Source organism: Ranitomeya imitator, chromosome 3 (genome assembly GCF_032444005.1).
Source record: "Ranitomeya imitator isolate aRanImi1 chromosome 3, aRanImi1.pri, whole genome shotgun sequence".
Taxonomy (NCBI): Eukaryota; Metazoa; Chordata; class Amphibia; order Anura; family Dendrobatidae; genus Ranitomeya; species Ranitomeya imitator.
In genome coordinates, this window is record NC_091284.1 from 688,489,249 (window position 1) to 688,504,193 (window position 14,945).

The window sequence follows — 14,945 nt, forward strand, 5'->3', positions numbered from 1 at the left end:
AGTTATCCGAGGGCTCGTTTGACATGTGTGTGACAAATGGCCAGGATTCCTTGTGGCTATGCTACAGAATGATGGGATTGCTACAGGGCATTTTTAAGAATGCCTGCTTTGCCACCTCAGATGCCATGAGCCCGATCACTGATTGCAGCATGTGTAGAGTGTTTCTGGGCATTTATTTTAAATTGCTTAGGAATCTTAGATTGTTGGAACTCGTGAAACTGCAGATTTTAGGTAATTTGACATTCCTCCACAGATTGAATCTGATCATTCCTAGTAATTAGTATAAGACTTAAAGTGGATATGGGAAAAAGATGCTGGTAACTCTGCCCTTTTGCTGTGTTTCCAAGATGGCAGTGTAAGGCATTAAGCAGGTCACAAATTTCTCTTTTTTTAATGCAAAAGGGGGGGGGGAGGGAAAAAAAATGAAAAAGAACAAAAGTAGATCTATATATATTTAATGTTTTGCCACCCCAAACATGAGAACCAGTTTAGGAAATCATTCAGTAATGTTTGAAGTTAAAGAGCATGGTGGCATTGGCAATGGAAGAGCCAGTAGGTAATCAGACATTACAGTTGGCAGATATGAGACAGGGAGGTAGAAGAGTTTTGTAATCCATCCTGCAGAATATCTTGTCCATGGGTATACAGAAGTCAGGGCATGTTCCATGCAGTCAATCACTTGGTTTACATGAGGGTTGCACTTAGAGAGTCTATATTGGATAAATTTGCAATCTAAAAAAGTAGAAAATATAAAGCAAATATCTGAATTAGTACACAAAACCCTCATAACAGCAAATGCAATTTTTCCGCTTAAATACATTTGTTCTTTATTAACTTGAGTACCTCAGAACAGAATATTCTATAATAAGGCTTACACATTACTCACAGACTTCAAAATACTGCTGTCCATATGTTTCCTTGGCCCACTGAGGAGCTCGGGTCCAGAGAGAATGAAGGCTTTGTAGTGTGGTCCCCACGTCTGTAGCTAATGTTTTATATGAACATGGTTCAATGAGAGAAACTCTAACCCCAAAGGTTCGAAGTTCACGCCTGATGAAGAGACAAAGCAATATGTAAAAGTGCATATTCAGTAAGCACACCGCTATAGCTTAAAGAGTAAAATTGAAACCCATTAATAGGCATCATTGGATATGGCATCATTGAGTGACTAGTCATGACAAATTGAGTGCCAGGTTTCTCACCATTCTCTCTCCCCGTCAACTCAAGAGGCATTCTACAGTGACTGTGTACCAAGAATTAGGTGTAATTTGTTTTAATGCAGCTTTTCTATTTTGTAGTGTGCAACATGAAGGAGCGCTTGGAAACTGCTACCAAATAGATTCAATATAATTTATGCCGCTAAGTGGAGTTAATTATAGCAGAAATCTACTACAGGCCACAATTGATCAACATGGCCGATCTGGACACTGACATCGGAAAAGATGTATCAAATGCATAAAGTAATGTGTGCTTCCTAATGAATTTGGCACATCTTGCTATGACAGCCTTTTGATCAATTCTAGTGTGTGTTAAATGCCAGTTTTGCCACCACACCAATTACCAGGGAAAAATACAAAAAATTACTGCAAATCAATACTACAAAGTCTAATTACCCACAAAGCATGTATACAAGACTTGGGTCTTCCAGTACAGTCTTGAACCCCTTTGAGCACCAGCATAAGCATAGCCTTAGTAATGTTTGGTGTTGTATTTTTAAATGTTTTTAATCTTGTGTTTTTTTGTATGTGGTATTTAGTTATGCTGATCAATAAAAAAACTATGTAATTTTGATTTTTGTCTGAGGTGCTCCCATTTTTATGGACATGATCTTTTCTTTCTCTTGGTTTCTTAGTAATGTCCAAGCGACCCTACACATCTGGCTAAGAGAAAAATGTATGGTAGCCAACAGCCCATTTAACACTGCAGTAACAAACTTTAGGATACATAAATCATTGGGGGGTGGGGAAGGGTGATCCATTTCATAAAGAGGCAAGCTATATATAGAAGGCATGGTTTTTTCATTAAGTAATCAGCGTAATGATCCCCATTCCCCATTTGAACATCAAGAGCTTTTATCTTTGGTACAGCAAGCTCTCATGTCATTTAAAAATGAACCCTTTAGGTCACAAAGATGTGCCGTTTTGAAATTGAAGATGCAATTGCTAATCAACTAGGAAATACATTAAAAAAAAACACTTTGTGATCTGCAATAAGTTTTTTATGGTTAAAAAAAAAAAGCCAGGAGAAAAAGCACAGTCCGAGTACAGTTTAACCTGACTGACTGGATTGTGAGGCCATTCTCGGGTTGAGGCTGGGGGACGTGGGTGCTGTATTACATTACATTCTATGGGGAGGTAGGCTGTATTACATTCTATGTATTAAATTAATTATATTCTATGAGGGGTGATTGCATCCTACTCTATGAGGGGGCTACATTGTATTCTATGGTGGGCTGCATTATACTATATGAGGAGGGTTCCATTGTATTCTATGGAGGGGCTACATTATATTCTATGGGGGCTGCATTATACTCTATGAGGGGCTACTATATATTATATATGCAGAGGCTGCATTATATTCTCTGAGGGTTACAATATATTCTGTAGGGTGGCTGCATTATACTGTATCGAGGCGTATGGGGAATACATTATTCTATATAAAGAACTATGGGGTGCATTATACTATGGGACGTGAATTGTACTACATTGATGACTGGCGGTGCATTATACTATATGAAGCACTATGAGGAGTGTATTATACTATATGGAGTACTGAGCAGTGTATTTTAATATATGGAGGACTATGAGGAGTCTATTATACTACTATCTGGAGGACTGAGGTGTGTATTACACTATACTAGATTGTGGCCCGATTCTAACGCATCGGGTATTCTAGAATATGCATGTCCTCGTAGTATATGGACAATGATGATTCCAGAATTCGCGGCAGACTGTGCCCTTTCACTGATTGGTCGAGGCAACCTTTATGACCGTCGCCATGGCAACAATTATGACATCTACGTCGATACTGTGCCCATCGCTGAATCAGAAACGTGGGATTTCTACGTCCTTTATGACATCATCGTCGCTGTGCCCATTGCGATTAATCGAGGCCTCCAGGCCTCGACCAATCAGAGACGCGGGATTTCCAGGACAGAGACAGACACAGACAGACAGAAAAACCCTTAGGCAATATATATATATATATATATATATATATATATAGACTGAGGTGAACATTATAATAAATGGAGGACTATGGGGTGTATCATACTAAAGAAACTAACTGCTGCCTATTCAAGTTGTATGCATACAGGTGCTGCTCACAAAATTAGAATATCAAAGTTAATTTATTTCAGTTCCTCAATACAAAAAAATAAAACTCCATGATATATAGTCATTATAAACATAGTGATCTATTTCAATTGTTTATTTCTGTTAATGTAGAGGATTGTGTCTTACAGCTAATGAAAACTCAATAGTATTCTATAATGTTGATTTGCCTCGAATATTACAGCTACTGATACCCTGAGACCTGTGGACATTAGATCACCAGAGTGAGCCATCTGCTAAAGCACAGGATCTACATGTCACCTATTCCAAGAGTAACAGTGCAGAAACGCAACTATCAAGACTTATTTTCCAGAACACACGTGGACTAGTAAGTGACCAATTACTACAATACATTAGGTCAGATTCTGAGTTCCACTTGCGAGAGCCTCGCATCACTTCACCCTGCACAGCCGCCCATTCTTTGGACAGGAGTGTGCAGCTGCATAGAAATACGGACGTTTCGGGTGATGCAATGCAAGGCTCGCCCATGGCTCTTGCATAATTGGCATATAAGGGGTTGATTTATATAAAGCCCCTCTGCTGTATGGTATTGTAGAATTTACAATAGCTATCACTCATGTAAGAAGTGAAGTCTGACATTGTACTATACCTATATTTCACTGCTGTATCTGTGCATGAATCATGGTATGTGTGAAAGGGGGGCCGACTGAGACTTTCACCTGGGGCCCTCAAAAGTCTGGAGCCGGCCCTGCTGCAACACATAAGAGTGAAATCTGCAGAGACTGGATCTCCTGGTTAGACATTTGGTCTGCAGGTGTGTTCCATTCCTCCCTGCCACCACCCCATTTTTGCTTAATCGCTCCCTTAACATCTGCAATAAATGCACGGCACAAGTTAAAAGTGAGTGTACGGAGCAGGCTCACATGCTTAGCCCACCCCATACCTTGTGGACAGGTAGATCATGGCTCTACAGCAGTATTAAAAGAAAATGGAGAGATAATAATAAAAATCTTTATTTTTATATAGCGCTAACATATTCTGCAGCGCTTTACAGTTTTGCACACATTATCATCACTGTCCCCAATGGGGCTCACAATCTAGAATCCCTATCAGTATGTCTTTGGAATGTGGGAGGAAACCGGAGTGCCCGGAGGAAACCCACGCAAACACGGAGAGAACATACAAACTCTTTGCAGATGTTGTCCTGGGTGGGATTAGAACCCAGGACCCCAGCGCTGCAAGGCTGCTGTGCTAACCACTGCGCCACCGTGCTGCCCAGAGATTGAACCCTCTGAGAAAGCAGACCACGAAACGCGCATCCGGGGGCTGCGAGTGGAACAGGGAGAATCCGCTTGCCTCCTGCATGGGTAAGCTACAATACCTTGTAATTTGACTGGGGTTTAATGTGAAGGTGTACTTTCGCACAATTATGTGCCTCACTACCTGCTTTTTATTATGGGTTTTTCCCTCACATACTCCCAGGATAAACATATGATGCTTGCATATGCCCATTTTGGGGCAATTGGACTCCCTTGTACCGCTGGCATACCTACGGGTTTTCCGTTTATATATTCTCCTGCTCTATATGTGCCAATATAGCATTTGAGGTTTCAAACTATTGTTATTTATTGATAAATAAAATTTACATGTTTTTGAACATGTGTTTTGGGATTTCCTTACTCCGGCTTTTTGTGGTATACGAGATGGCTTGTAGGATTTTTGTAGTTATCTTTTCCCTCCCTTTCTTTGACAAAGTCCACTTGGTCTAGGAGGATCATGCGGGCAGGAGATGTGATCCTTCTAGTCAGGAGTTTTGTCCATAACTTGTCAACATTAAAAGGAATCTGTCACCCCAAAAATCATATCAGCTAAGGCCACCGGCATCAGGGGCTTATCTACAGTCCACAAGACTGGGGAGTGGGGAACCTCTAATCGGCTTATAATGTGCTTGGGTCAGAGCTGAAACCATAACAGATTTTTTAAAATTTTGTCTAAGATGTCTGGAGGATGGGACCCCTTTAAATTTTTAAATGTTTTCATCTGCTATTTTCCTGGTCTAAGGCAAGTATGTTGTGCCATTTGTTCTTTTAGGGACAGAAATCCAAGAGATCCAATTATTGCATAAGGGGTTTTACAGGAACAACTATCTGGAAATTTGAGCTGGATCTGTTGAATGGCAATCACTTAGATTTTTCATTGTCCGTCTTCAACGGAGGCTGAAACCAGGAGTCAATGATCTGACTTTTGGAGAGCACTTTGTTTCTTTCAGAAATGTCAAGTTCTCCCTCTTTACGTCCCTGTGTTAACAGGGCTTAGCCAGAACATTGCTGAAAAACAGCTCGTAGGTCTTGTCACAGGGTCCTACTCCGGTACCACACAATTAGAGCAAGAGAATAGTGAACAATTATAGAACTTTTATTTAGGCAAAAAACACGAAAGGTTCATATAATCCACCACACGAAGGATAAAGTAGTCCAGAACACGAATGCAGTTCAGTAACAGAATAAAAATCCAACAATCCAGCAGACAGGATAAAAAAAATGGTCCATATGCTTCCCCTTCTCTCTGACATGCTCTGTTCACATTATTCCACACAATCTGATCTCTGTCTCACCTCCCTGATATTTACAAGTCCCTCTCCTCATTCACAGGTTGGGGGGGGGGGCACAGGGGCTCTGTTTCAACAAGTTAAGGTACCGTCACATTAAGCGACGCTGCAGCGATATAGACAACGATGCCAATTGCTGCAGCGTCGCTGTGTGGTCACTGGAGAGCGGTCACACAGACGGCTCTCCAGCGACCAACGGTGCCGAGGTCCCCGGGTAATCAGGGTAAACATCGGGTTACTAAGCGCAGGGCCGCGCTTAGTAACCCGATATTTACCCTGGTTACCTAAAAAAAACAAAAAAAAACAAACACTACATACTTACATTTCGGTGTCTGTCGCGTCCCTCGCAGTCAGCTTCCCGCACTGACTGTGTGCGCCGGCCGTAAAGCAGAGCACAGCGGTGACATCACCACTGTGCTTTACGGCCGGCGCTCACAGTCAGTGCGGGAAGCTGACTGCGAGGGATGCGACAGACACCGGAATGTAAGTATGTAGTGTTTGTTTTTGTTTTTTTAGGGTAACCAGGGTAAATATCGGGTTACTAAGCATGGCCCTGCACTTAGTAACCCGATATTTACCCTGGTTACAAGTGAAGACATCGCTAAATCGGCGTCACACATGCCGATTCAGCGATGTCAGTGGGTGATCCAGCGACGAAATAAAGTTCTGGCCTTCTAGCTCCGACCAGCGATCTCACAGCAGGATCCTGATCGCTGCCATGTGTCAAACACAATGATATCGCTATCCAGGAAGCTGCAACGTCACAGATCGTTATCATTCTAAAGTCGCTCAGTGTGAAGGTACCTTTAGGTCAACAGGTCATTAGCATATTAGCAAACATTCACTGACCCTGTGGAGAGATAACAATACAGAACTGTGAGGAGAATATCAGATGGCAAATAACTCATCCTACAAGAGAACACCATGAAAATAAGTAAAATATAAATATACAGAAAAATGATACCCACGTAGCATATCACACCATCACAGGTCTGTTAAAGACTATTAAAGACAGATCTTGCTGGGCCTCATAATAGACTCAACTCCCAAGAATGTAGTCTTCCAAAGGAAAAGGAAGGAGATAATCACCCTCATCCATCTCAGTGGCAATAGAGAATCCCATTATCTCAGGAAGGCAGCCTTCCTGCTGGGTTCTGTCACCTCCTGTATTATGGCGGTCAAGGGGGCCCAATTCCACACAAGGGAGTAACAATGGGGCATCATGGAAAACAAGGTAGCTTTACAGGGATGGCTAGGAGGCAGGCTGACACTTCCCCATAGTGTAATCCAATCTGTGAGCTCTGGTAGTATGGGCTTTCAGCTGAGCATGTTAGCACCATATAATCCACCATATAATCTGGGTCCTGAGACATTAATGTAAATATATATGACGTGGCACAACAGTTATTGGTGCTCAAGTAGAATCCCAGACCTTTAAACTTAGCTGAATAAAACTTGGCAAACAACGGATTAGTAATCAATGATTTTAGTATAATTCACGATAGGTGTAAATCCAAACATAAGTACAATGATACAGACGTTTGGGTTGAACAGTAGTGAACTTCATTGTACTACAAACAAATTGAGTGTAAAAACTAAATGAAAACAAAATGTGTTCATCCCTAAATCAAAATAATCATAAGTAGATAGTAAAGATGGGAGAGGAAGAAGGCATTCAGTCTCCGCCAATGGATCTTCTGGTGGGTAAAAGTGGAGGATCCAAACAAGAGAATCGATGTCTATGTACATGAATTAGGGCACCAACCATATTATACAACCTAAAAAAAATGTCCAATTAGAGGTTTCACAAAAATGAACAGTTAATCATGACAACAATGCTATTCTCAATAGTATGGGTGTAAGGCCTCTTTTCCACTTGCGAGAAAAACGGACAAGTGCAATCCGATAAAAAAAAAATAAAAATAGCAGCATGCTGCGTATTGCTGCGATTCTCGAATGAGACTCGCCAATGCAAGTCAATGGGTGCGAGAAAAAAAAACGCACAGCACTCGCACCATGCGAGTGCTGTCCAATTTTTACGCACCGGTGTCCTTTGAAAAGCCAACAATTCAGCGCAGTGTACAGTAAAATCACCCTGACAGGTTAGAATATATATATATATATATACATATATATATACACACACACACACACATATACACACACACTCTATATACATAGATATATATACACATAGATTATTTAATGCAGCGCTAGATAGCTTAAAATCCGGTAATTCAATTGCCGGCTTTTGCCATCTCCTTCACAAACCCGACATGATATGAGACATTGTTTACATACAGTAAACCATCTCATATCCCTTTTTTGCATATTCCACACTACTGTTAGTAGTGTGCATGTGCAAAATTTGGACGCTCTAGCTATTAAATTTAAGGGTTAAATTGCGGAAAAAAATTGGTGGGCTTCCGCACAATTTTCTCCGCCAGAGTGGTAAAGCCAGTGACTGAGGGCAGATGTTAATAGTCTGGAGAGGGTCCATGGTTATTGCCCCCCCCTGGCTAAAAACATCTGCCCCCAGCCACCCCAGAAAAGGCACATCTGGAAGATGCGCCTATTCTGGCACTTGGCCACTCTTCCCATTCCAGTGTAGCAGCGGGATATGGGGTAATGAAGGGTTAATGTCACCTTGCTATTGTAAGGTGACATTAAGCCAGATTAATAATGGAGGGGTCAATTATGACACCTATCCATTATTAATCCAATTGTATGAAATGGTTAAAAACACACACACATTATTACAAAGTACTTTAATGAAATAAATACACAGGTTGTTGTAATATATTATTATCCTGGTAATCCACCTGAAGACCCTCGTTCTGTAAAGAGGGTAAAATAAAAAAACAATAATATCCCATACCTTCCGATGATCAGTCTAGTCTCATGCTATAAATCCATCTGAAGGGGTTAACTAATTTTACAAGCAGAAGCCTGCTAATGCAGCTGTGCTCCTGCCTGTAAAACCCCAGGGAATGAATGAAATGTAGGTCAATGACCTGTAGTTACCTTCAGTTGCGGTGATGCGCCCTCTGCTGGATGTACTCATATGAACTCGAGCATGGGAACTTTTCAGAATATTTTCCCATGTACTACAATGCACAACTATTCTCTGGGTGAGTGGATGGCTGCAGACTTAGGGCAGATTCAGGAAATAAGGCAAGGTACTTGTCCCTGGTATCTTCACCTTCAGAAGTAACCAAGGGAACAGGGTGAGCTTGGGCACCCTCCAGCATTATGGACAGGGAAGGAGTCCCTGGTCACCTGACAGAGTTGTAACACTAGACCTCAGAATAGCAGTGCATGCAAGAAGACTCAAGAATCTCAGAGAACTGGAAGAATGGATGAAAATCCCACAAACTTAAGACTCTTGGCTGGCTACAAAAAGCATTTACAAGTTGATACTTGCAAACAGGGTGCTACTTGGTACTAACCATACAGTGTGATCAAACTTTTGAATCAACCCATTTTCCCCCTTTTGTGGTTTTTAAGGCTGAGTATTCATCCGCTGACGCAATAAATAAAAAAAAAAAAAAAGATATATATATATATATATACACGATACGATACGATACACTTTATTGATCCCGTGGGAAATTATGGTATCACAGCAGCACGACTTAAATCATAAAAATCATATATATATATATATATATATATATATATATATATATATATATATATATATATATATATATATATATATATATATATATATAATTGTCTAAGGGTTTTTCCGTCTGTCTAGGAAATCCCGCGTCTCTGATTGGTCGAGGACGCCAGGCCTCGACCAATCAGCAATGGGCACAGCGACGATGATGTCATAAAGGACGTAGACAGTGGCGTAGGAAGGGGGGTGAGGGGGGGGCGGTCCGCCCCGGGCGGCACAATGCGCGGGGCGGCCGGCGCTGCAGGAGGAGAAAGAAAGAAAGAAAGAAAAAAAAAAAGACGCCCCTTTAAATCTTCGGGCAGCGCCGTCCGCCGCCACGACCAGGCTCCCTCCACCCCCGGGCCCCCGCCCCCCTCACCCCGCTCTAATACTCACCTCTCCTGGTTCCTGCGGCAGCTACAGCGTCCTCTGACTCTGCGACGTCTCAGAGCAGAGGGCGCGATGACGTCATCACTGTGCGCGCCGCTCAGCCTCTCTGTCCTGAGCGTCGCAGAGCCGGAGAGACGCTGACTGCACCGGACCTGCGCTAGGAACGGGAGAGGTGAGGATTTTACTTTTTTTTTTTTTCTTTATGTCTGACTCTGGGGGCAATACTGAAGACCATGGGGCAGATTGCTGGACACACTGGGGCAATACTGGAGACCCTGGGGCAGATTTCTGGACACACTGGGGCAATACTGGAGACCATGGGGTAGAATGCTGGACACACTGGGGCAATACAGGAGACCATGGGGCAGATTGCTGGACACACTGGGGGTAATATGCTGGACACACTGGGGCAATGCTGGACACTGGGGGTAATATGCTGGACACACTGGGGGTAATATGCTGGACACACTGGGGCAGACTGCTGGACACACTGGGGCAATGCTGGACACTGGGGCAGATTGCTGGACACACTGGGGGTAATATGCTGGACACACTGGGGGTAATATGCTGGACACACTAGGGGTAATATGCTGGACACACTGGGGGCAGGACTTGAGGCATGGGCAGAATGTAGATACGGGGCATGATTGGAGACACGGGGCAGGATTGGATCATGGGGCAGGACGGATACGATGGAGGCTGGTGGGGCAGGATGGGGAGATCATATGGGGTAGAATGGATACTCATGAGGGCAGGATGTGAGAACATATGGCTGGAGCCAGGAATGAGATAAACGGGGCCAGGGTGGGGTATAGTGTTACCATAGGGGCTAATTAAGGGATATTATTACTGCAGTGATGTATTTATTTTATTTTTTGAGTATACTGTTTTAAATGGGGAGGCGGTCCTGTTACTGTGCAGAGTGACACTATATCACCTTTTTTTCTTCATGTGATGTAATGTAGAAGTTGTGAAAAATTAAGTAATGTGTTCTGCAAGCGGAGCTCGAGATAACTGTTATTTCCTGCAGAAACGAGTCCTGGAATGATGGCGGTCTGTGCTGGATGAAAGATGAAGGACTTCACCTAGAGACGTCACTGGTGAGTCAGTGTTACCTATACACTGACACTATACACTGTATACTATATACAGCGGTCCTGTGTACAATGTCACCAGTGATCACTGTATTATCTATACATTATCTATACATTATATACAGAGTTCCTGTGTATAATACCAACAGTGATCTCTGTATTACCTCTACACAGACACTGCATACTAAGTACAGATTTCCTGTGAATACTGGCACTTATGGTGATAGTAGTGTGTTTTGTTTTTTTTATTACTGATCAGTATTGTAGTATTCAGTCACTGTGGTGGTAATATGTGGTGTGGAAATGGTGTTGTGGTATTTGTCCCTTGTATGTAGTATTATTCGGTCACTATGTGGTCTGGTCATGGTGTGGTGGTATTAAGTCACAGGTTTGGTATGTGGGGGTGACATCATTAGGCCCAGTTTAAGTTCCACAAAACAGGAAAACCATTTTTGGTAACCTTTGTGTGTATTGAGCCGGGGGGGCGCGCCAAACTCGGGAACAGCCCCGGGCGGCAAAAGCTCTAGCTACGCCTCTGGACGTAGACATCTCACGTTTCTGATTCAGCGACGGGCACAGTATCGACGTAGATGTCATAATGGTTGCCATGGCGATGATGTCATAAATGTTGCCTCGACCAATCAGCGACGGGCACAGTCTGCCGCGAATTCTGGAATCACTGTCCATATACTACGGGGACATGCATATTCTATAATACCCGATGCGTTAGAATCGGGCCACAATCTAATATATATATATATATATATATATATATATATATATCTATCTCTATCTATCTATCTCTCTATCTATCTATCTATATATATATATTAGGTTCCCATGTCTTGGATAACCTGACAGCTGTGTACTGCAACTTCCAGCTTTACCAAGGGTGGATTTCAATGAGGTTCCCCCCTCCCCATTTTGATAGCCAGCCAAGCCAAACATCTGGGGGTTGCAGCCCACAGCAGTCAACTATTTCAAGCAAAGCTCAATACAGGTGCACCCATTTTTTTGAGAACAGAGTCAAATGTCAACTGTTCAAATGGAAAGAAACTCAACCTGAACTCAATCTTCTGCAATACACTTTAGGCTTGTTTGGTTAATTGTATAAATGTTAGTATCCAGGATAAAGGCTCCATTATAGCATACTTGAGGAATATTGCTAAATTCCTTCCATTTCACAAACATGAGTAATCGAGACTCGAGAGTGTAAATTGCTGCCAAGTAAAGTCTTGCACCAGGTCAGACTAATTGCATCAAATACAAAATGTGATCAAGACATGTAAGAAATAAGGAATTTTAAAAATGTTGTTCCAATTTGTACCTCATCGAGTCTGAGAAAGCTTCTATGCCAAATCTGGAAATACTGTATCCTCCTCCCACAAATGCCAACCTTCCCATCACACTGGACACGTTAATAATTCGTCCTCTGGCTCTTATAATTAGAGGAAGTAGATTTAGGGTCACATCAATCATCCCAAGTAAATTGACATTGAGCACTTTGACAAAGTCATCTTTGTTAAGCCATCCATTGGGTGCTATAGGTATGGAAATGCCAGCATTATTCACAAGTCCCCATAACCCTGTTAACAGAAAATGAGAAAGAAAATGTATAGTTAGTAATCATAACAGTACTGTAGCTAATGTTCTGTTCATGTGGAATTCATATGGACAGTACTAAGTGCCAAGTGAATTGTTATTTGATAAAAAAAACAAAAAAAACACACACACACACACACACACACACACACACACACACACACACACACACAACCCACAGTAAGAAGAGGCCACATTAAATATTGCTTACCGGTACAGTTAAGCAAGTTTGCTTGGGTCCCTGCTTATTTGGCAAGCTATAGTGCTTACTGAATAAGCTGCAGAGAACCTGGCTTCTTGGATTGCGCTAGCTAATCAGCTGTGCAGCTGCATGTGTCATGGTTGTGTGGCAGTCACGACATGCATGGAGAGCAAGTTTGTTGGGCTCTCTATGCATGTGTTGTAACTGTCACAGCCACAACACCTGCAGCACCGAACAACCGATTGGCCAGCGCGTTTCAGGAAACCGGGTTCTCACTACAGCTTATTCGGTAAGCGTTCTAGCCTGCCAAATAAGCAGGGACCCGAGCAAATTTGCTCAACTCTAAGGACTGGTATGTAACTTTATATCGTAACAATGCAAAGCTAATGATCAAGGGTAATTGTTTTTTTCAGAACCTATGACCACACCGAGAAAGGGAGATCCACCTTTCAAGGACAGGAAGCCTTCAGGATAAAAATGTAGGAGGGTGGTGCTGTTATGGACAGTAAGGAACATGCTGTCAATTTAAGAGACTGCACCCCCCCTTGTCTGGTGTCACAGAATGTTCTGCTTCTCCCCGGCAATTACACTGTGAATGAACTGGAACTGTGCAGCCGGTGGGGGTGGAGCCCGAACAGCCTGTGTGAGCTGAAGCTGCTACAGAGAGAACTTTGTGCTGTTTTTCTGCAAGAGAGGACCCACAGTCTGTAACAGAGTGGACTTGTGAAATTTGACAGACTTTTCCGGATGCAGCGAGAGTGGCTGTCCTGTGTGAGCTTGAGAAGCCAAGAAGATACCGAGAAAGAAACCACCGAAGACTAGACGGAGGTGGACATGACTTGGGGATGGGTGGACTGAGAACTCCTGCAGCCTTTGTTTGGATTGCAGTGTAGATTTTAAACAAGAGAGCTGTTGCTTTAAGAGGAAGGAGTTTAGATGTTTGTGCCTGGTGTATTACTGTGAGGAGGGTGGGGCTTATATAGGGGAGGCAACTCTGGCTCTCCCTCTTTCTCTCACACGATGGACAGGAGGAAACATTACCCGCCCTCCCGCCCTGTTTATAATCTCGGTCCTTAAACTTTTTAATTATTGCTTGTATAATGATAAATGCTTTATTGTATTTTTGAATTTGTCATTGTATATCTTGTACCAGGTTCAATTGTATATTGACTATAAAGAGTTATTATTTGCGGTAACCTAAGCCCAAGGGAAGGGCAATCCTTCAGCCATGGTTCCCTGGAGGTTTCCTCCACAGGGGGTTTTTCCTCTCCTGAGCGCTGTAGGATGACTCTTTGTGAGTCGGGGGTTTGCCAAGTTTAGTCCTATTAATGCTTTTGCAGGGACTCCTAGTTTTTAAGTTTGCAAAAATGATTTAATTATAAAAAAAAAAAAAAAGTGTCAAATGAGACTTGGAATTTATAACCCGTCACGGCTTTGCGGTTTAGGAGTCAGGTGGAAGTTGCAGACAAGTTAAGGTGGACTCATTTTAACTAATAGAGGATGTAAAACCTCATGGTGGTGAGCAGGCTCGGCTTTGGTGGCCAGCCTCAAGGACGTTGTAATGGTAACATCAATCAGGGGTGGGCACAGTGGTTAAGCACAGGAGTGAGGATAATAGGGTCATTGGTGCCCTGAAAGTTTACTGGCTCTGCTTGAATGGCAAGCCAGTGCGTGCCGCCCCTTTATGGCTGTCTGTCCTGGTGCTGTATGTCAGACAGCTGGGGATATCGGAGTACTTGTGAATCCCAATGTACTAGCACTCCACCTGACTCCTACTGTGATTATTTAATCCTGTGATTTGAATAAAAGCTGTGGCCATTTTGACAACCAAAATAATGTGTTTTGTGTATTTATTTTAGTACCTAGGTTTACAGTAGTTATGGTGGTTTTAAGAAGGAGTGGGGTCCATCCCATATCCGAAAGTCAAGGGGATTTACAGTTCCCAGGAGCACCTCCAGAAGCAAGGAGAAAACCACGTTTCACGGAGCTGGCAGAAAGCAGTGTGCACCACCGTACTGGACTGTTGCGTGCCCCTGGGACTGGATCTGAGTCCCCAACATCACCGTGAGTTTGTTCCAGTTTTGTGCACATG

At 42.7% G+C, this 14,945-nt stretch overlaps 1 protein-coding gene across 2 annotated transcripts in view; it reads right to left on the reverse strand.

Annotated features, from left to right (window-relative positions):
- Nucleotides 1-439: 439 nt before the first annotated feature.
- Nucleotides 440-14,945, reverse strand: part of LOC138670826 (retinol dehydrogenase 7-like) — a 125,338-nt gene continuing 110,832 nt past the window's right edge. For both annotated transcript variants that reach the window (XM_069758526.1, XM_069758525.1), the window contains exons 3-5: nucleotides 12,377-12,635; nucleotides 887-1,050; nucleotides 440-732 (exon numbers count right to left, since the gene is read on the reverse strand). In XM_069758526.1, the coding sequence (XP_069614627.1) occupies nucleotides 497-732; nucleotides 887-1,050; nucleotides 12,377-12,635 (659 nt within the window). In that variant the 3' untranslated portion in view covers nucleotides 440-496. The remainder of the gene's footprint in view (nucleotides 733-886; nucleotides 1,051-12,376; nucleotides 12,636-14,945) is intronic.